Source organism: Balaenoptera acutorostrata, chromosome 1 (genome assembly GCF_949987535.1).
Source record: "Balaenoptera acutorostrata chromosome 1, mBalAcu1.1, whole genome shotgun sequence".
In the NCBI taxonomy this organism is placed as follows: Eukaryota; Metazoa; Chordata; class Mammalia; order Artiodactyla; family Balaenopteridae; genus Balaenoptera; species Balaenoptera acutorostrata.
Genome location: NC_080064.1, coordinates 116649623 through 116673379, shown reverse-complemented (window position 1 = coordinate 116673379; position 23757 = coordinate 116649623). Strand labels below are relative to the sequence as shown.

Here is a 23757-nt window from a genome sequence, read left to right as displayed (position 1 = left end):
AATGCCACTATCCTTTCAGAGGGTAGGGAAGTTAAAAAACAAACAAACAAACAAACAAAAAAACACCCTAATCCTGTTGAAAGAAATTCTTCATAATAATTTGTATTCATGTGTATTGATTCTGAGCAAATCTATCAAAAGAGGCCATACATAAGGAAGACTCGGAGTTCTTAACACAAAGGAGAACTAATGAGAGAAGATCAGAGGAGAAGTTTTCTACTAATTATCCTAGGGGGAAATAGAATTGCTGTTTTTCTCCAGTCATCAGGGGAAATCTTCCAGTAGAGAAATCTCCCCAAGAAGGTTTCAGAAACAAGTATAACAGTCTTTCCTGATGTACTTAAGGGACTTGAACTGCTTAAACACAGAAAAGGGAGCAGACCTCATTGTCTCTGTCAGAGGTAAGAGGAGAATACACGTGGGTCCAAGATGCAGGTTTGTCCGGTGTTAATGAGAAAGTAAATTACCTACTGGGTAGAAGGGAAGGACACTTATCTAGTGCTCCTTCTGTTGACGTAAATACCAAATATTTGGGGACATATTTGAGATTGCATGAATGGCTGAATGGAATTAGGTTCAGAGGGGAGGAGATATACTTATAAGATTAAAAATTAGTGAAAATGTTATGTTTTATCTGGGGCATGATGGGCTGAATAATTAAGACTTTTTCCCTAATAATGATATAGTTCCTCTGCTTTTACACCTTCAGATTTTCTCTAAATTAACTCTGATCCAGGGGATACCGTTTTACACACTGGTTTCTGTTCCCAGTGAAGTGAATATAAATCAAATGAGAACATGAAATAAAGAGAGGTTAAGTTTATCAGTAGCCTATTTCTGAAAATCATATCCCAGAATATTGACTCAAACTAAACAGTCTGTAACTCCAGATCAATTTTTTTAAGCACATCTTCCTTTCTCCAGTGGGATTGGGTCAGCTTATTTCTCTTCTCCCAGTCTCCAACAGATAAATTTCATATTAAGTTCTGTAGAGCACAATATTGATTTTGCTAAAATATAAGCACCTAGATTCTATTAAACGGATTAATACCAGTCATTCAGGGGAAATAGAGATGCAAGAAACACAAGAAGACAACAGCTCTGACTGCTTTAGAGGTCCAAAACCTCTCCATTTTAAGGAATTAGTAGTAGTTATCTCTTCACTGATTTGTAATTGGAGATAATATAAATCTTCTTTGCCCCTTCCCTTAATCTCTTTATGGGTATGTGTCAGGGCTCAGCTGAGCTAAGAGAGAGTTGAACTGCCAGGTGTCAGAGTAGTGGATTAAAGCAACAACTGAAACAAGTGAAAGTAACAATGAATCTTTGAATCATTTACTGTGATAGTGTGATGAGAGAAAGTGCCAATTCCCACCTCCCCACCTCCGTTTCATAGCTCCCATGAAACTGAGCACCAATATAGAAATATTTTAAACCAGGCTTCCAGATAATATTTGGACACCTTTTTCAATCCTAACATATTTGGCCATTATCTAGTATAATAGTCTTTTATCATTTGTCTGGGAGTCTCATCCCAATATAGCTCTGTTCTTACTAATCCCGACTAATATCATTCCTTCCTATTCTTTCCTATGACTCCCCAACAGCATTTTTTCCCTTGGCAAATAACCTTCTCTGTGTCTATAATGTCTATTTACCTCCTCACTTAACTGAAATCGACCTCTTTTCTAAAAACAATACCTTTTTCAGATGAAAGTTGCCTGTTCTACCACTTCCCATGTGCCTCTAGGCTGAGGAAAATTCTAGGGAAAATGTCTTATTGGTATTCTCTACCTCCTTATATTGCTGCTACCTAAAGATTGTTTCTTTGGCATATAGTTTGATACCTTCAGTCCTAGTTGGGTCATCTGAAGACATTAAAGTCCACAAGAATGACTCATCTAACAACTTTTCTCAGAAAATTTTACTAAATGCCCTTGAATTTATAGCATCGATTTTCTCCCATGTCTAGGATTTTAGACATATAGTAAGTATTCCGTCTTAAATATTTTAAACTTTAATATATTTGTCTTTAAGAATATGGTCTTTTCCTTTTAGCTCATTAATTAGATTATTTCTGTTACAAATCCTCTTGAGTCTCCTTGAAATATCAGTCTCTAGACCTCTATCTATTTTCGCAGTTATCAATGCCTTATTGTCTTCACATTCTTTTCCATCCATCTTAAACCCCCAAATCCACAAAGCTAAAGAACTTATGCCATTATCTTTGGGTGTTTTTCTCTCTTGGACAAGTCTACCTTATTCTATCAAGTGCTTTGAGTCAATGCCACCATGTAATGTTTTAGATACTACAACTAGATTCCTGAATGCTGCTGAAGGGAAAAAAAAAGTGTGATCTCCAACCTTAGGTAGGCCATGAATGTAACACAGAAAACACTGAATGTATTAGTTAGCTCATTTTTTTTCCTTGAGGCATTTCAGCCATTTTCTCCAAATCTCCTATCCTTAAAATTCTAATTCTCAGAAAATTACCTCGTCTGTAATTCAATTGAGGAACTTGAATAGGAAGACTTATGTAGTCATTAAGAATCTCTGATTCCTTCTGCCTGCCAATGCAGGGGACACGGGTTCGAGCCCTGGTCTGGGAAGATCCCACATGCCGCGGAGCGACTTGGCCCGTGAGCCACAACTGCTGAGCCTGCGCGTCTGGAGCCTGTGCCCCGCAACGGGAGGGGCCGCGATAGTGAAAGGCCCGTGCACCGCGATGAAGAGTGGCCCCCACTTGCCGCAACTAGAGAAAGCCCTCGCACGAACCGAAGACCCAACACAGTCAAAATAAATAAATAAATAAATAAATAAATAAAGTAACTATTAAAAAAAAAAAAAAAAAAAAAAAAAAAGAATCTCTGATTCTTTTCAATATCTCTAATGGATTGACTCTTTAGCAGCCTGACTGAAAAGATTTCAAGAACAGATTCCAAAGAGAGAGTTCATAGGTCACCTATTGGGCCTTCTTCCTACTTACAAAATCTTCTACTACTCGATTTTTTTTAAAAAAAATTATTTATTTTTCTTTCTTTATTTTTGTCTGCATTGGGTCTTCATTGCTGCCCACAGGCTTTCTCTTTGTTTGCTTATTTTGAAGGCACATATGTCCCCATCCCATCCCCCAGCACTGTGTATATGTCTCTGTGTGTGTTTTGTGTGCGCCATTTAGGGATGTGTATGTGTGTGTGTGTGTGTGTGTGTATGTGTGTACGTGTGTGTATGAGAACTCTACATTGGAATCTGCATTTTCAGGTATGGTACAACAGTTGGACAGAGGTTAAAGTATGTTAAAAATGTGCATATTCTGTTAAAAATAGCAAATATTTAACCATTAGTTGCCCTAAGAAAGAATTACAAAAATAATTTTAAATATCCTAAATTTAAATCTATAAAGAAATTGTAGAGGTCTTTTAATGTATGAAATGTATTATTTTGTTATGGTAATGTTAGTGATAAATAAAAATCATTAAAATATATAAAAATTCAATGGAAGAAGTAAAGAAAATATTGACCACTAGAAAACTAATCTAGAGTTTTGACTTGAGAAAATATCATAAAATTCAAAGAAAATATAATGTCATGCAAGATAGATTATGTGAAAACTAAATCCTAGAAATGCAATATTAATGAATTGAAATTCTGGAAATAAAGAGACTATGACATGAGGAAATTTTAAAATTTCTACAACAGTTATAATAAATGAAATTATCTTGAAACAAAGCCATACAAAAATCAATCTGTTTCTAACTAAAATGGAATACACTGTATTGTCTGTGTTTCAAAAAACATAGGCTTAAGATTTATGACAAAAATTGATAGAATCCAAATGAACAATGGAGAAATTCACAATCAAACTGAAGGTTAAAAAATAGGTTAACAGAGGACCTTCAAGATGGTGGAGGAGTAAGACGTGGAGATCACCTCCTCCCTACAAATACATCAAAAATACATCTACATGTGGAACAACTCCTACAGAACACAAACTGAATGCTGGCAGAAGACCTCAGACTTCCCAAAAGGCAAGGAAATCCCCACGTACCTGGGTAGGGCAAAAGAAAAAATAAAAAACAGAGACAAAAGAATAGGGACGGGACCCACACCTCTGGGAGGGAGCTGTGAAGGAGGGAAAGTTTCCACACACTAGGAAGACCCTTCACTGGTGGAGATGGGGGGTGGGCAGGGGAAATCTTTGGAGCCACAGAGGAGAGCACAGCAACAGAGGTGCAGAGGGCAAAGTGGAAAGATTCCCTGACAGAGGATCGGTGCCAACCAGCACTCACCAGCATGAGAGGTTTGTCTGCTCACCTGCCAGGGCAAGTGTGGGCTAGGAGCTGAGGCTCGGGCTTTGGAGTTCAGACCCCAAGGAGAGGACTGGGGTTGGCTGTGTGAGCACAGCCTGAAGGGGGCTAGTGCACCACAGCTAGCCAGGAGAGAGTCTGGGAAAATGTCTGGACCTGCCAGAGAGGCAAGAGACCTTTGTTTTGAGGTGCATGAGGAGAGGGTATTCCTTCCCAGTGTGCTCACAGAAGGCAGAGCACTGCCTAAGTGAGCTCCAGAGACAGGTGCGAGCTGTGGCTATCAGCTCAGACCCTAGAGGCGGGCATGAACCACTAACGCTGCAGCCACTGCCACCAAGAATCCTGTGTGCAAGTTCAGGTCCTAACCACATCCCCCCAGGATCCTGTGCAGCACACCACTGCCAGGATCCCGTGATCCAGGGACAACTTTCCCAGGAGGACACGCAGCCTGCCTCAGGCTGTTGCAACCTCTGCTGCCTCAGGCTTGCCCCGCATTCCAATTATGACTAAGGTATCCCTCCCTCCCCCCCACCCCCCCACCCCCTCCCGCCCCCCCCCCCGCCCCCAGCCTGAGTGAGGAAGAGAGCTCTAAACAGCCGCTGCTTTAACTCCCTCCTGTCTGGGTGGGTAACAGACCCCTGAGGGCAGCCTACAAGCAGAGGGAGGGCCAAAACCAAAGCTGAAACCCAGGAGCTGTGCGAACAAAGAAGAAAAAGGGAAATTTCTCTGTGCACCCTCAGGAGAAGCAGATTAAATCCCCACAATCAATTTGATAAACCCTGCATCTGAAGAATACCTGAATAGACAACGAATGTTCCCAAAATTGAGGCGGTGGACTTGGGGAGCAACTGTAGACTTGCATTCTGCATCTAATTTGTTTCTGGTTTTGTGTTTATCTTAGTTTAGTATTTAGTGTTTATTATCATTGCTGGATTTGTTTATTGGTTTCATTGCTCTCTTCCTTTTTAAAATATATATATATATATATATATATTTTCTCCTTTTTCTATTTTGTGAGTGTGTATGTGTATGCTTCTTTGTGTGATTTTGTCTGTATAGGTTTGCTTTTACCATTTCTCCTAGTTTGTTTTATTGTTTTTGTTTGTTTTTGTTTTTGTTTTTCATTCTGCTTTTCTCTGAGCTGTGTGGCTGACAGGGTCTTGGTGCTCCGGCTGGGTGCTAGACCTGAGCCTCTGAGGTGGGAGGGCTGAGTCCAGGACCTTGGACCACCAGAAAACTCCCTGCCCCACATAATATCAATTGGTGAGAGCTCTCCCAGAGACCTTCATCTCAACGCTAAGACCCAGCTCGACCCAACGGCCAGCAAGCTCCAGTTCTGGATACCCCATGCCAAACAACTAGCAAGACAGGAACACAACCCCACCCATCAGCAGGGAGGCTGCCTAAAGGCATACTAAGTTAACAGACACTCCAAAACAAACTACTGGATGCAGCCCTGTCCACCAGAAGGACAAGATAGAGCCCAACTCACTGGAACACAGGCACCAGTCCCCTCCACCAGGAAGCCTACACAAGCCACTGAAACAACCACACCCACTGGGGGCAGACACCAAAAATAATGGGGACTACAAACCTGCTGCCTTAGAAAACGAGACCCCAAACACAGTAAGTTAAACAAAATGAGAAAAAAAAAATGCAGCAGGTGAAGGAGCAAGGTGAAAACCCACCAGACCAAACAGATGAAGAGGAAATAGGCAGTCTACTGGAAAAAGAATTCAGAGTAATGATAATAAAGATGATCCAAAATCTTCAAAATAGAATGGAGAAAATATAAAAAACATTTAACAAGGACCTAGAAGAACTAAAGAACAAACAAACATGAACAAAAATAAATGAAATTAAAAATACTCTAGAAGTAATCAATAGCAGAATAAGTGAGGCAGAAGAATGGATAAGTGACCTGGAAGATAAAATAGTGGAAACAACTGCCACAGAGCAGAATAAAGAGAAAAGAATGAAAAGAATTGAAACAGTCTCAGAGACCTCTGGGACAACATTAAATGCACCAACATTCAAATTATAGGTGTCCCAGAAGAAGAGAAAAAAAAGGGTCTGAGAAAATATTTGAAGAGATTATAGTTGAAAATTTCCCTAATATGGGAAAGGAAATAGTCAATCAAATCCAGGAAGTGCAGAGAGTTCCACACAGGATAAAACCAAGGAGAAACATGCCAAGACATATATTAATCAAACATTCAAAAATTAACTTCAAAGAAAAAATATTAAAAGCAGCAAGGGAAAAGCAAAGAATAGCATACAAGGAAAACCCCATAAGGTTAACAGATGATCTTTCAGCAGAAATTCTGCAAGCCAGAAGGGTGTGGCAGGACATATTTAAAGTGATGAAAGAGAAAAACATACAACCAAGATTACTTTACCCAGCAAGGATCTTATTCAGATTTGATGCAGAAATTAAAATTTTTACAGACAAGCAAAAGCTAAGAGAATTCAGCACCACCAAACCATCTTTACAATAAATGCTAAAGGAACTTCTCCAGGCAGGAAACACAAGAGAAGGAAAAGACCTACAATAACAAACCCAAAATAATTAAGAAAATGGTAATAAGAACACACATATTGATAATTACCTTAAATGTAAACGGATTAAATGCTCCAACCAAAAGACACAGACTGGCTGAATGGATACAAAAGCAAGACTCGTGTATATGCTGTCTACAAGAGACGCACTTCAGACCTAGGGACACATACAGACTGAAAGTGAGGAGATGGAGTAAGATATTCCATGCAAATAGAAATCAAAAGAAATCTGGAGTAGCAATTCTCATATCAGACAAAATAGACTTTAAAATAAAGACTATTACAAGAGATAAAGAAGGACACTACATAATGATCAAGGGATCAATCCAAGAAGATGATATAACAATTGTAAATATTTATGCACCCAACACAGGAACACCTCAATACTTAAGGCAAATGCCAACAGCCACAAAAGGGGAGATTGATAGTAACACAGTAATAGTAGGGGACTTTAACACCTCACTTTCACCAATGGACCAATCACCCAAAATGAAAATAAATAGGGAAACACAAGCTTTAAAAGACAAATTAGACCAGATAAACTTAATTGATATTTATAGGACATTCCATCCAAAAACAACAGAATACACTTTCTTCTCAAGTGCTTATGGAACATTCTCCAGGATAGAGTATATCTTGGGTCACAAATCAAGCCTCAGTAAATTTAAGAAAAGTGAAATCTTATCAATCGTAAAATCTTTCCTGACCACAATGTTATGAGACTAAATATCAATTACAGGAAAAAGACTGTAAAAAATACAAACACATGGAGGCTAAACAAAATGCTACTAAATAACCAAGAGATCACTGAAGAAATGAAAGAGGAAATCAAAAAATACCTAGAAACAAATGACAATGAAAGCACAATGACCCAAAAACTATGGGATGCAGCAAAGGCTGTTCTAAGAGGAAAGTTTATAGCAATATAATCCTACCTCAAGAAACAGGAAAAATCTCAAATAAACAACCTAACCTTACACCTAAAGCAATTAGAGAGAGAAGAAAAACAACAACAACAAAAAAACTCAAGTTAGCAGAAGGAAAGAAAACATAAAGATCAGATTAGAAATAAATGAAAAAGAAATGAGGGAAACAGTAGCAAAGATCAATAAAACTAAAAGCTGGTTCTTTCTGAAGATAAACAAAACTGATAGACCATTAGCCAGACTCATCAAGAAAAAAAAAGGGAGAAGACTCAAATCAACAGAATTAGAAATGAAAAAGGAGAAGTGACAACTGACACTGCAGAAATACAAAGGCTCATGAGAGACTACTACATGCAACAATATGCCAATAAAAAGGACAACCTGGAAGAAATGAGCAAATTTTTAGAAAAGCACAACCTTCCAAGGCTGAATGAGGAAAAAACAGAAAATATGAACAGACCAATCACAAGCACTGAAATTGAAAGTGTGATTAAAAATTTTCCAACAAGCAAAAGCCCAGGACCAGATAGCTTCACAGCTGAATTTTATCAAACATTTAGAGAAGAGCTAACACCTATCATTCTCAAACTCTTCCAAAATACAGCAGAGGGAGGAACACTCCAAAACTCATTCTACAAGGCCACCATGACCCAGATGCCAAAACCACACAAAGATGTCACAAAAAAAGAAAACTACAGACCAATATCACTAATGAGCATAGATGCAAAAATCCTCAACAAAATACCAGCAACAGAATCCAAAAACACATTTAAAAGATCATACACCATGATCAGGTGGGGTTTATCCCAAGAATGCAAGGATTCTTCAATATATGCAAATCAATCAATGTGATACACCATATTAACAAACTGAAGGATAAAATCCATATTATAATCTTGACAGATGCAGAAAAAGCCTTCAACAAAATTCAACATCCATTTATGATAAAAAACTCTCCAGAAAGTAGGCATAGAGGTAACCTACCTCAACATAATAAAGGCCATATATGACAAACACACAGCCAACATCATTCTCTATAGTGAAAAACTGGAACCATTTCCTCTAAGATCAGGAACAAGACAAGGTTGTCCACTCTCATTGCTATTATTCAACATAGTTTTGCAAGTTTTAGCCACAGCAATCAAAGAAGAAGAAGAAATAAAAGGAATCCAAATCAGAAAAGAAGAATTAAAACTGTCACTGTTTGCAGATGACATGATACTATACATAGAGAATCCTAAAGATGTTACCAGAAAACTACTAGAGCTAATCAATGAATTTGTTGAAGCAGCAGGATACAAGATTTATGCACAGAAATATCTTTCATTCCTATTCACCAACAATGAAAAATCTGAGAGAAATTAAGGAAACAATCCCATTTACCAATGCAACAAAAAGAATAAAATACCTAGGAATAAACCTTCCTAAGGAGACAAAAGACCTGTATGCAGAAAACTATAAGACACTGATGAAAGAAATTAAAGATGATTCCAACAGATGGAGAGATATACCATGTTCTTGGATTGGAAGAATCAATATTGTGAAAATGACTATACTACACAAAGCAATCTACAGATACAGTGCAATCCTTATCAAGCTATCATTGGCACTCTTCACAGCAGTAGAACAAAAAATTTTACAATTTGCATGGAAACACAAAAGACCCCGAATAGCCAATGAAATCTTGAGAAAGAAAAATGGAGCTGGAGGAATCAGGCTCCCTGACTGCAGACTATACTGCAAAGCTACAGTAATCAAGACAGTATGGTACTGGCATCAAAAAAGAAATATTGATCAATGGAACAGGATAGAAAGCCCAGAGATAAACCCACGCACATATGGTCACCTTATTTTTGACAAAGGAGGCAAGAATATACAATGGAGAAAAGACAGCCTGTTCAATAAGGGGTGCTGTGAAAACTGGACAGCTTCATGTAACAGAATGAAATTAGAACACTTCCTAACACCATACACAAAAATAAACTCCAAATAGACTAAAGATCTAAATGTAAGGCCAGACACTATAAAACTCTTAGAGGAAAACATAGGAAGAACACTCTATGACATAAATCACAGCAAGATCCTTTTGACCTACCTCCTAGATGAATGGAGATAAAAACAAAAATAAACAAATGAGACCTAATGAAACTTCAAAGCTTTTGCACAGTAAAGGAAACCATAAACAAGACAAAAAGACAACCCTCAGTATTGAAGAAAATATTTGCAAACAAAGCAACTGACAAAGGTTTAATCTCCAAAATATACAAGCAGCTCATGCAGCTCAATATCAAAAAAACAAACAACCCAATCCAAAAATGGGCAGAAGACCTAAATAGACATTTCTCCAAAGAAGATATACCGATTGCCAACAAACACATACAATAATGTTCAACATTATTAATCACTAGAGAAATGCAAGTCAAAACTACAATGAGGTATCACCTCACACCAGTCAGAATGGCCATCATCAAAAATCTACAAATAATAAATTACTGAGCCTGCGCGTCTGGAGCCTGTGCTCCGCAACGAGAGAGGCCGCGGTAGTGAGAGGCCCGCGCACCGCGATGAAGTGTGGCCCCCCCCCGCTTGCCACAACTAGAGAAAGCCCTCGCACAGAAACGAAGACCCAACACAGCCATAAATAAATAAATAAATACTTTAAAAAAAAAAAAAAAAGAATGCAGAGACCCAGGGAAAAGGATGACACCTACTGTATCTGGCAGAGGTGAGTTGAGGGTCACTGAGGTCTGGAAAGGAAGTATTCATTTCCTATGTTGGGGATGAGACACACTCTAAAGATTCAAATAATGAAGATTTGGACAGGCTTGAATTTTGGCATTGGACTAGGGTTTATGAGCAATCGCCATCTTTGGAGTTCTGGGCTCTGCATATTTATAATCAGAAATAACATCTAGTTATTCAGAGTTTACAGCTGTCTAAGATATGAGTGCTTATAAGTTTCCTTCCTACCAATCTTCTGGATTTTTCTACCTTTAATTATGTTTGTAAGTCTGATCCAAACGTATTCATTAAAAAATAGCTACTTTCAAGTGCTTAATACATGCCAGGGGTCGTGAAAGACAAAATGTTGATACTGCTGTAATAGAAGCTCACAGTCTAGTGAAGTTAAACAAATAAGTTACAATAAGACATAATAAGGATTATGGTAGAATCCTTTTGTAGGACACACAGATGAGAATAAACCCAGGTGTGTGTGTGTGTGTGTGTGTGTGTGTGTGTGTGTGTGTGAATGTAGGGAAGGAGATGAGACCACAGCAAGAGTTGTAGAGCTTCTGATAGGAGGCAATGGCTGAGCTGAAACTTGAGGAAAGCCTAGGAAGTATTCAAGTGAAGAAAAGGGAGTAAGAGTGGCTTCTAAGAAGAGGGTTAACATTCACATAAGCAATGACCCAGGAGAAATCATGGTGAACTCTGAAAACTTCCATAGTGCAGCATGAGAGAGTGGCAGATGGGGAATATTGGATATACAGGTCTAAAGTTCAGGAAACATATCTGTGCTGGAGATCTGAAAGAACGGAAAACTACAGAGAGTATGTGTTCATCAACAACAAGGAAGGACATGGTTTTAGGGACCACAGCAGGAAGTTGGAGCACAGAGCCATTTATAGAATGGGTCAAGAAGATGAGTTTATAACACATAAAATAAGAAACAGTGTTACAACAAAACACCCGAGAGGAAGCTTCCATTCAGGAAGAAGGCAAACCTGGAGACGGTGGTTTCGTGAGAACCAAGGAAGATAATCTTCAAGTAGTAGTAATCAGTAGTTTCTGATGCCAAAGTGTAGTTGTAATGTAATGACTGAAACTTTTTCACTGTTTTGCAGTTACCATGTCACTGATACATAGGACAGAATGGCTTCTGTATAGCAGTAGAGAAAGCAGTCACACAGCAAGTGATTGAGGAGTGAACAAGATCTAAATGACAATTAATAAATTGTTAATGACAATTAACAGTTAATAAATTGTTAATATTCTTTTAGAAAGCTGTTCAAGGTAGGAAATGATAACTAACAAATATGGATCAATATTAATATGATGGACTTTGATACATTAATTCCTTTAATACTCATAATTCTGCACTAATATTTTTCAACTACAGAAGACTCTGAAGCTCAGAGAGATTATGTAACTTGCTTATTTACCCAACTAATAAGGGGCAGAATGAAAATTCAGGCTCAGAATGTTTGATTTGAACCCATGCTACTAATCATCATGCTATATTGTCTCTCAAACAAAAAGATGAGAGATATAGACAAGTTATCAGTTATTTTGAATCTGGGAAATGTCAAAACACAAAAATACCAGGTAACAAAATACCATTTACATTTATGCTGCACTGATTTTCTTCTCTGTTAGTTGGGTGTACCCTCTTCTTCGTTCACAGGTAGCTCTACTGCGGATATGGAGAGTGGAAATCTATCGGCAGTGATTGAGTTTATCTTCACTGGGGTCCCCAAACTCCAGGATGGTGGCCTCCTATACTTTTTTCCTTTACTTTTCATCTACACATTTATTGTAATCAAGAACCTAATGAACCCAATGATCTTTGCTGTAAGGCTGGATGCCCATCTTCACAATCCCATGTATAACTTCGTAAGTAACTTTTCATTTCTTGAGATCTGATACACCACAGCCACCATTCCTAAGACGCTCTCTAATCTGATCAGCAATAAAAACACCATCTCTTTCATTGGCTGCCTCTTGCAGATGTACTTCTTCCATTCACTCGGAAACACTGAAGGAGGCTTGCTGACTGTCATGGCCATTGACAGGTATGTTGCCATCTGAAACACACTCCGCTACCTGACCATCAGGACTCCTCGACTATGTGCTCAGCTTTCTGCAGGATCTTGTATCTTTGGTTTCCTCATCCTTCTACCTGAGATTATGTGGATTTCTATCCTACCTTTCTGTGGTTCCTACCAAATCCATCAGATCTTCTGTGATTTCACTTCTTTATTAAATTTAGCCTGCACAGATGCCTTTGTGATCTTGGTGCAAGATGTGATTCATGCTCTCGCTATTCTAATAACAGGTCTGATTATTTCTCTTTCTTACATTCGAATTGTCATTGTTATCCAGGGCATCCCTTCAGCTGAGGGTCATAAAAAGGCCTTTTTCACCCGTGCTGTGCACATTGCTGTCTTCCTGCTGTTTTTTGGCAGTGTGGCCCTCATGTATCTTAGATTCACTGCTACTTATATACCATTCTGGGACACCACCATTGCTCTAACATTCTCTGTGCTTGCTCCCTTTTTCAATCCCATTATATATAGCCAGAGAAATAAGGACATGAAAGATGCTATTAAGAAGCTTCTTTGCTCCCCAAAGGTGTTTAATATATCTGGTATGTAGTTTAGGCTGCAGTCCTCTATACAAATGGAACTTCTTCACAAAATATTGAGCCCAAATAGACTAGGGTTTCAAAGAATTATACAATTAGTCCAACTTTCTTCACCATAAGCTGGTGAATAGACTGGTAAAGAAAGTCCTCCGAGGACTTTACAGAGTCTTTACAGATGTAAAGGACTTTACATCTCTTTACAGAGATGACAACAATAACAATTCTATTTCTGACTTTCTAAGGTCAGTATAATTTTTTTTCTGTATCTATAATCTTGTTTATTTGATTTTAATTTACTCTGTTATTTCAAAATGATTAATTGTATAAATGTTAATATAATACTAATAGGTATTACCTTTACTACTCAATGCCTTTCTTTAATATCTAATCTGTCTTTACAATACTCTTAGTTTCCTTACGAAACCCATGTAGTTCAGTGACAGTACATGATAACTCTCTGTGTTACTAAGGTGATTTCTCTAAGCCCTTTCAATAAGTTACTGGACATTAAGAAGAAGCAAGAATTCCTGGCACTCAGGCCATTGACTTTATCCCCCTATCTTTGTTTCTTTTTCAGTCAGCTTTGCTGACATTTAAAATACATGTACTGGCTGGCTTACTTCACTTAGTATGATAATCTCTATGTCCATCCATGTGGCTGCAAATGGCATTATTTCATTCTTTTTAATGGCTGAGTAACATTCCACTGTATAAATATACCACATCTTATTTATCCATTCATCTTTAGATGGATATTTAGGTTGCTTCCATGTCTTGGCTATGGTAAATAGAAAAGAATATATATATGTATGTATGTATATATATATACACACACACACATACACACACACATATATATGTATATATATATATATATATATATATATATATATATCTGAATCACTTTGTTGTACACCTGAAACTAACACACATTGTAAATCAACTATACTTCAATTAAAAAAAGAAAAAAATACATGTACTGATGTGATCTGCATGTGATGCTATCATGACTGGGACATCATGGACTACATTTGGTATTGTGTTAACTACTATAAAAAAACAATTAGGAAGGTCAGATTCCTACCCATGGAAACTTATTATCTTATTTAGAATCAATGCAAGAGAGCGTTAAAACATAATAAATGCATATATTTCCATCTAAAGTCAATCAAATTTATTAATGATTTAATCCACCTCTCTAAAACATTGTTTATTTTTCCTTCCATGTTGTGTTAAAATATGTAATTTGTATAATATTTTTAAGATAATATATATGTGATATGATAATAAATATGTTAAAACAAAATTATGTACTAAAATGTATTCATGTTTCCACAATATATTTAAAACCATCAGTTTAATTATGGTAAAGTATTTCACTGATTGGACATACAAATTATTTCTCCATTTTGTTTCTCTATTGTTTGTTTCTCTATATTGTTTTTTGACTATCACCATTCTTATAAATAGGGCAATTATCATTTTCTTGCATAAAGTCCTTTCCATTTTCAAAAACTTCTGTTTCAAGGTAAATTTCAAGAAATTGACATTAAAAGCAAATGTGCAAATATGTTTATAGCTCTTGGTAAAAATATTGCTTTTGTAAATGGTTGCACAAATAATGTATCAATGTAACACTTTTGATACAACTTCAATAGTATGGAAACTGATGTATAGATTAAATGAAAGTCTAGTTATTCTGTGGAGCATATCAATTCTATCACTGGCAAGCTAAATTGTAGTACAACTATAATAAGAAACTGTGGTAATTTGAGTCTTTGGTCCCAATTCTTCGCATCCCTGCAACAGATTTATAAATTCATAACTTTACAACGAATGGATTCATGGTGGGTAGCATATACTTTCCTGTCACACAGATTTGGATTGGGCTTTTCCTTTAATTGACTATTGAGACATCAATGAATGTTACAGGTATTGAATATGTTCCTTTGTAGTTAGGTTTGCTTCAGATAGCTGCTTCCCTTTCATCACTGGACCCATATGAAGCCCTGCCTCAGAGTCACTGGTTCAGAGAACAAGAGACATGTGGAGCTGACCTGAAGTCTGGTGCCTGGAGCCCAGAACGCAGAGCCCAGAGCCTGAAGTTGAGCATAGCTCATCCTATTGCAGCTGACTAACAGAATTATGTGTGTGAGGATAAATGATTATTGTTTTAAAAACCATGTGTGAAACACTTAATAAATTACTGTACTCTGCTGTGTGTGGGCTTTGTCTGACATTGTACCATCCTGAGATTTCAGAAATTTAATAACTAATGCTTCTTATCTGAATCTTAAGATATTCTTTCAGGTTGTAGGTATTTTAGAACTGTATTGTTAATAATCTTTTAAAATAATTCCATTATTTCCAGAAAGACTACCTGCATCAGATGTGTAGTTATTTAACCATGCTACCCGTTCTTTTGTATGTTAAAGAACTTTTACACATTAAAGGGATTTGACATCATTTAGAAATAGAGCAGGGGCTGAGTAGTGGAAAGTAAAGAGATGCAAAGGAGTCATTCTTTGGACATTACATTCTCCTTCCTACATTTTTTCTTCATTGTGTGGGTGGCTTAGAGTCACGTTGCACTTGATCTGTGCTTGAAAATAAAGTTATGGAATTAAAAAATCTTTCAAGGTAAAATGAAAGCTAAAAAACTCTTCAAACCATGTGGGAAAAAGAAATATGCACAACAGATTGAATTTTAACAAGTAGAAAAGACAATTCTACATTTTTATCCTTGTTGCTTGTCATATGTACATAAGCAAAATGTTTTGGGTTAGTCCAAATGTGGCACAAAATTCTTATTAATTCTATGTGATATTCTTTAACTAGTAACTGTTGTATTAGGAAAATTTGTGAGTGTTTTTGTCTGAAATCATAATACCACTCATTACTGCATATTTATTTAGCTTATTTTGAGTAAGAAAAGTCATTACATTTAAAGAAATGAAGGAAATGGATTACATTTTATTAATCTTTTTTATTCTCAGAAATTTTAGTGAATAAATGAATGAAAATGGAAACAATCTTAATAGGAGTAACATACAAAAACTATTGATTTGCTTTAACCTTTGGGGCACTGTCCTGCCTGTCATTTCTCTTCCCTGACCTTTATGCACAAAAAAAGAGGCAAAACAGGGAAAAATCAACATGATTAGCTAAAACACTGGCTACAAATTTCAATATGGAGCTAATAGGTGGAGCATATGGAAGGCCAATTATTTTTCCAAAATTTGGCTGAATTTCTTAGAAATAAGTAAGTAGATGTAAGCCCAGATCACTCTTTTTATTGTTCCACAAATCTCCTCCCCTCTACTGCATTAACATTCTTCAGATCTGACTCTTGGAATTTCAGCTTTTGATTTAGTTAAAAGCTAATCCAATCAGAAGTGCCATAGAAAAGAAGTTAAAAAATAAAGCAAACAAACATTTATTTCAATGACTCAAGTTCCTGGATTTTCTCATTTTTCCTGGATTGGAGTTGCCTCAGATTGGGGTTCTCCTAATTACAGGCCTGAACTTTTTTCCTAATTGGAACCATTACATGAATGATTGTTTTCTTACTTATCTTAACTCACTTGTGTAGAATTCCCAAGAGTCCATCTTCTCTTTCTAGTTAGGCTTAGGAAAAGATATACTTGTATACACAAAGGTGTGGGGGAGAGGGAAAGAGCTCTACAGGAAAGTCAGATCTTTTTAATCACTGACTGATGAAGGAAATATAGTTTAGATGGAGAGCTCAGGGTAGAAACATAGCAGCAGAGAAAAAGATGCTTGTCTCTTGTCTCAGTAGCTTTACATGGTTGACCACATCAGGGTAGAGAAAGATAGAGTCTTCACCCATGTTTATTCCAACTTTGGAACCCAACAGCAACAAGGTCAGTAAATTAACTAATTTTGGGGAATGGTAGATATCCAAAGAAAGAAAAATACTCACACATGACAATAGACAGCCCTAGTATGAATGCAGATACTGTGAGTAACTGTTGGGAAGGCTGGGCAAGGGGGAATCAGGAAAGATTGTTATAAGGCAAGTTAGTACAAAGAAAAATGATCTCAGTTACTAAATTTCCCAAGAAATGGGTGGGATACAAAGGGGGTCAAAGCTCATGGGATGGCTTTAAAACAACAAATGAGCATTGTGATTGATTTCTGAAATGTTTCAGGAATCAGTGTTTCAGGAATCAAGTGAGATTTCCAGTTCACTGTTAGGTATTAACGTCACTGACAATTGTACTAGACTTAACTTTACTGAGTTTTGGATAAAGATAGAGTGTTCACTGGGGAAAGTCTAATAGTTTTTCTTTTTGGTTTCGATTTTCCTTACCTTTTCTTTGGCTAGGCCACATCTCTTCAATAGAATAGGGAATTAGACCTGGATCTGCTCAGGGGCACTTTCTTGAACTAGTAGACCAGTTTAGTTCATAGAACCATAGTCACAAGATATGGTGACTACTACTGGGGACATCAAGACTTATGGGAAAGATCAGATATGCATATGAAAAATCAAGAACACTTAAAAGGGAAAATTATTTTAAGAGGAAAAGATATATAGATATATAAATATTACAGGAAATAGAGTGATTAGAGACATGTGGGATTAGCTTGGTAAAACTAGAAAAAACACATGTAGAATTTGGTTAGTTTAAAAAGGAGGCAGATTGGGAGACTGGGATTAACATATATACACTAATATGTATAAAATGGATAACTAATAAGAGCTTGCTGTATACAAAAATAAATAAAATTCAAAAATTCAAAAAAAAATAAAATAAAAAGGAGGCAGAGCTTGGAAAGAACAAGAGGATATTTCAGGCAGGAAAGATTTCTTTCAGGAATATTCAGAGACCAGAAAATGAAAGTGACATGTTTGGATTAATAACAGGTTTACCAAACTGTATTGGTAATGAATAATTTTTACAGCAACAGTAGATAAGATGGCTTTGTTTTCTGCTGAAATAACAAAAAATCGTTTCAGTGCAATATTAAAGAAAGACAATGTAGTTGGGAGTTTGATGGGACTTAATCACATAATCAATGAAGAAATATATCTATAGCTAATATAAATAATAGACCATTAATAAAGTGCCCTTTCCTAATGCACACACAACACAAGGTTATTAATCAATGACAGACAAAAAGGGAGCTTATTTTTTCCTATCTCAGTGATTAGAAAACTGTTATCCTAGAGGATTTGAGATTGTTTCCTTTTTAAAGAAGGGACAATTTAGAGGAAGAAAATGATGAGAATGTAAAACTTAAGTATAGGTGTAGAAGGGGAGTCACATGAGTAAACTGATGCTCTAGCAAGATTAATCTTGAGGGAATGGAGGCTTGTATGAGAAAAGTAAGACTGGAAGCAGAAACATTTGGAAACCCATTACAATAATGTAGACATTATGACTAGACATTGAATTAGGGGTAAGACAATGGAAATAAAAGATATTGATAATACAGCAAAAAAAAAGTTAAGCAGACTTTGATGATTAATTAGGTTTAAGACGTGATGGGACAATAGATGCAAAAATGTGTAAAGTTGGTATCTAGAAGAACAAAAATAAGAAAATCAGCAAGGGAAAATGGTTGAGTGTCGGGGGTAAGGATGGTGTATTAATTTACTAGGGCTGCTATAACAAAGTGTCAGACTGAATGGCTTGAACAAGAATTTATTTTCTCACGGTTCTGGAAGCTAGAAGTCTGAGATCAAGGTTTTGACAGAGTTGATTTCTTCCAAGGCCCTTCTCCTTGGCTTGTAGATGGCTGCCTTTCCTTGAATTTTCCTATGACCCTCCTTCTGAAACTGTGTCCAAATTTCCTCTTCTTATGACACTGGTCATATCAGATTAAGACCCAACCTAATAACCTCATTTTAATTTAATTATCTCTTTACAGACCCTATCTCCAAATACAGTCACATTTTGAGGTATCGGGGTTAAAATTTCAACATATGAATTTTGGGGGAAGGACCCAATTCACTCCATAAAAGGTGGAGGTGGCAACTTTGGGTCAAGGTGATGCATCTAAGTGGGAGAGTCCTAAAGAAAATGTGGGGCTCAGGACTGAGATACAAAGCAAGGAATTCTGGAGTCACATTAACTAATGAGAGTTGAAAACCTAAGGAGCTGATCAATAATCTTGAATAAATGAGTTCTCTCTGAAGAAGGGAATATGGAATGAGAAACAAAGAACAAAGATAGAATTTTGTGTTATTTCCATAAACTTGGGAGGTGGAAGACAGAATAGCCAATGAGGTAAACCTGTATAATGTAGTGTGGAATAGGCAAAAGAAGGAAAGACTTCCAAGGATTGGGTGATTGACCTTCAAAGGTTAGTGGCAACAAAGACAGAGGGAGGCCATTGAATTTTCAGTCAGAAAGTCATTGGTATAATTTAAGAAAAGAGATATGGAAAGTTGAAAGATAATTGATTGAAAGGGATTCAGGAGGGAATGAAGACAGTAAATACGTATTAACATGATAGGAAATAACGATGTTGATACAAAGGAGAGAAATAGTCTGAATAGAGACAGGACTTTCCTCTCAAGATAAGATTTGTGCATATTTGATAGCAGAAGAGAGGAAATCATTAAAGAAAGTAAAACAAATGGTTCTGAACAGGAAATAAATGAATAGGACAATATATTAAAATGTGTTGTATTTAAACTGTATTCTACAGAACACTACAGCTCTCTATCTCCACCCAACAACCCAATATAATTATACTAGAAAAGCTTTGCATTTATTGTTTGACATAGTCAGTTTCCATCAATTATTTCATTTGACTAAAGGCTTCTGGTACAAAATACATTTCAGATCCATTTTCCTAGAAGATGGAGAAGGAAAAGAGAGATGAAAGGAAGGATGTGTTATTTAGAGGCAGAAAAAGGAGGAAGAGGGTGGAATTTATTAATGATGTCTGTCTTCATCATTAAAATATTCAATTAAATCATATGCCAAGAATCAGATGAGGAACTGAAAGCTTAGAAGGAAGAATTTTGAAACAGTTATGGGGAGATTGTTAGAAAATCAATAAGACTTGAATATGGGCAAAAACATCACTTTGCTATTCTTTCACTACCTCATCTAGTTCTTTCTTTGTCTAAATGCAGTGGTTTTAAAAAATGGTCCTCTGATCAGCAGGATTAGCATTGCCTGGAAATCTGTTAGAAATGAAAATTCTTTGACCCTACCCCAGACCTACTGAATTAGAAACTCTCAGGATGGGGACCCGTAATCTCAGTTTTAACCAGCCCTCCAACTGATCCTGATGCATTCTGAATTTTGAGAATCATTGGTCTAAAATACTGGCTGTGTTTTCTGACTGTATTTTTTTTTCCATACTCCAATTTTAGTTGTAAGTATCTATGGAATATGGAATATTCCTTCTTCTTCTACAGCCCAAATACAGGGATTTATTCAGATGCTGGCATTTGGTAAGTGTACTCACTCTATGACCAATAGTAAGCATCTCCTAGAAGGCTTGAGTGCAGTAGGAATTGAAATCTCATTTCTCACCTGGAGATGGAGAGCCCCAATCAAACCACAGCTCAGTTTACCTTCTCTGCTTTCCCTTATTCCTGGGGAGATCCTGTCATCTGTTTTGTTCCACTGCTCTTCATTTATGTTTTCATTGTTGTTGGAAACCTAGTCATCATCACAGTGGTCCAGCTGAATACTCACCTCCACACTCCCATGTACTTTATTAACGCCCTTTCTTTTCTGGAGATCTGGTAAACCACAGCTACCATACCAAAGGTGCTGTCTTGCCTGCTTAGTGAGAAGAGTATTTCCTTAAATGGTTGTCTCCTGCAGATGTATTTCTTCCATTCCACAGGCATGAGTGAGGTTTTGCCTCCTGACAGCTATGGCTTTTGACTGTTACCTGGTCATCTGCAGCCCTCTTCATTATCCCACTATCATAACCCCTAAACTATGTGTCCTGCTGACTTTAAGCTGCTGTATTTGTGGCTTTATCATGCCCCTCACTGAGATTGCCAGGATCTCCACACTGCTATTTTGTGGCTCTAATCACCTTGAGCATATCTTTTGTGACTTCCTCCCAGTGCCAAGCCTGGCCTGCCCAGACACACAAGACATCATCATGATTCAGGCAGTGGATGTTGTCCATGCAGTGGAGATCATTACAGGTGTGATGCTCATTTTCATGTCCTGTGTTGGTATTGTGGCTGTAATTCTACGTATTCATTCAGTGGAGGGTCATTGCAAGGCATTTTCCACATGCATCTCCCACCTCACTGTCTTTCTGGTTTTCTTTGGCAGTGCGGCTCTCATGTACCTACACTTCTCTGCCACCTAATCCTTATTCTGGGATACAGCCATTGCTCTGGCTTTTGTAGTTTTGTCTCCCTTTTTTTAACCCCATTATCTATCTGAGGAATAAAGAGATAAAGGAAGCTATAAAAAAGCACATAAGTCAAGCTAACATCATTTTTCATAAGACCAGGGACCTCAAGTAAGATCTAGCAGTTGGGAGTCTATATAATTGTTGGAGCCTTTTTATCCTCAACTCTCTGCAATACGTCTTTCCCATCAGCCTTTTGCTAAAACTGGTCTCCCAAAAGTCACCAATAAACAAAATTCACTAATAACTGAACTCAATAATTTCTTTCAAACTTTATTCAATTTGACATATTTTGGATCTGACTTTTTTGATTAAGTTTTCCACCACTCAGTTTATTCAAGGTAAATTTAAGTTGTGGAAGTAATCTGGGTAAAAATTTACTAATTTTAACAGAGTTGAGACTTCTGTTTGTAAGATATGGTAATTGAAAAACCATCTTCATAAGACTAAGTTCTCTCCATGGTATTCCTAATGGATATACTTGAAGAATAACCCTAATTTCTAATTGAGCATTCATGTATTGATAAATAGCAGTCTAGATGTTTTTTAGCACGTTCTATTATGAATCCCTTGTATGATTTATATCTTGGCAGTGCTACACAATATTAATTCCATGTCTGTGTCAATAACAGGCACTAAGCCCTGCGTCTACCTCTAATGAGCCTGTGTGTGTCAAGTTAGTGGAGGCTGTTTTGCTGAACCCCAAATCAACTTCATTAATATCAATGACCACTAGAAATGAGGAGAATGGATAGGCCTCTTTAAAACTGACAGAGAGAGAAACCCCATAAAAGGGTTGGTTGCAGTTCTGTGGTAGTTAAGGACTATGGCAAAGAATCTCAGGCCAAGAAGGTCACTGAAGAATATTTTAAGTGCAATAAATGAACAAACAAAAACCTTGGCTCTAAAAAAAAGTAAAGTAATATAACTAATCTATTCATTAGCTAATCAATATTTTTTCATGATAAATTGAAAAATGTAATCCTTGGTTTCACTGTAATCAAATGTTGTGTACTTATTAATTAAGCAATAATATCAATAAATATCTACTGAGTAAATAAACCAATATCGCCATGCTGCATTCTGATTGTCCCAGACAACGGATCAACCATATTGGACAACAGTGCTTCCCTTTCAACCTCTTCTCCCTTGGATTTCAGGGTGCTGGACTCTTAATTTTTTTTTAATCTTATTTTGTTTGAGGGCTCTTTCTCTTGTGGATTCTTCTCTTTATACATGCTTCATAAAAGGTGCTTTCTTCCGAGGCTCACACCTCATGGGGATGCAATAATAAAGCTGATTACTATGCAAATATTAGTGGATTTTCACTCTTCCCTAGCCCACCTAGGAATCCTATGGTAGTCAGCCTCACTTCCCCACTAGTGTGCCATAGCCATGCCCTCATCCTCACCCTTGTCTTATGATGCAAAGACAGAAGTGAAGGGAAATGTCTTATAAGAAGAGGATAATGCTATCTAATAAAGAATTCAGATAGAGAAGAGAGAAAATGTGAGAAAAATCATAGGTTGTGGGTGGAGAGGTCTTGGTAAATGAAAGTCTTCAGAAAGTATACTTAGTGTAAGAAAATAAGGGAAGAGAGAAAAAGGGATACGAGAAGTGTTGCTGGGTTTAAATAGTGTATGTATTTTTAATGTTCTACATAAAACATGAGGAATGAAATTACTGATTGATTAATTATTTTAACTGTACTTTTCTAAGTACAATATTATTACAGAATTGATATACATAAATCTCCAGCATATGAAAGGGTTACACAGTTTTCTTATCTGTTTTGTCTGTTTTAAGATTTTGTAGTATATAATCAATTTCTCAATAAAAGTCCAATTAACAATCAAGTTAAGAAGAATAAAGGGAACTTTATTTGAGCCAAACTGAGCATTATAACCAGGGAGACAGGCTCTCAGAAACTCTGAGAACTGTTCCTCCTGTTAGAGGTCAAAGGCACAGTCGGATACATTTTCGAGACAAAATATCATGCATCAAAATGGCATATTGATATTTTACATAAAGTTCAACAAGGATACATAGTCCAGGCAAGCAGTTACAAAGCAAGCATCAAGTCATCATGACTCCCTACAGAGTTGGGAAAGAACAATATTTTTTTTAAAGAAGTTACATTGCTAGGGTCAGAAGAAAGGGGAAAAAACGATCTTTACGGTCCAGCAGACACTCTTATCTTTGAGAAGTTCTTTTTGATGTGTAATGCAGATGC

The 23757-nt window shown here is 36.8% G+C and overlaps 2 protein-coding genes across 2 annotated transcripts; both read left to right on the top strand.

Annotated features, from left to right (window-relative positions):
* Positions 1 to 12196: 12196 nt before the first annotated feature.
* Positions 12197 to 13168, top strand: LOC103000058 (olfactory receptor 6K3). Its single transcript, XM_028163948.2, is given in 1 exon segment — positions 12197 to 13168. A coding segment is annotated over 1 exon segment (954 nt). The 5' UTR covers positions 12197 to 12214.
* Positions 13169 to 20683: 7515 nt separating this feature from the next.
* Positions 20684 to 21646, top strand: LOC103000332 (olfactory receptor 6K2). Its single transcript, XM_028163928.2, is given in 4 exon segments — positions 20684 to 21010; positions 21012 to 21527; positions 21529 to 21614; positions 21616 to 21646. Coding segments are annotated over 4 exon segments (960 nt in total).
* Positions 21647 to 23757: the final 2111 nt, after the last annotated feature.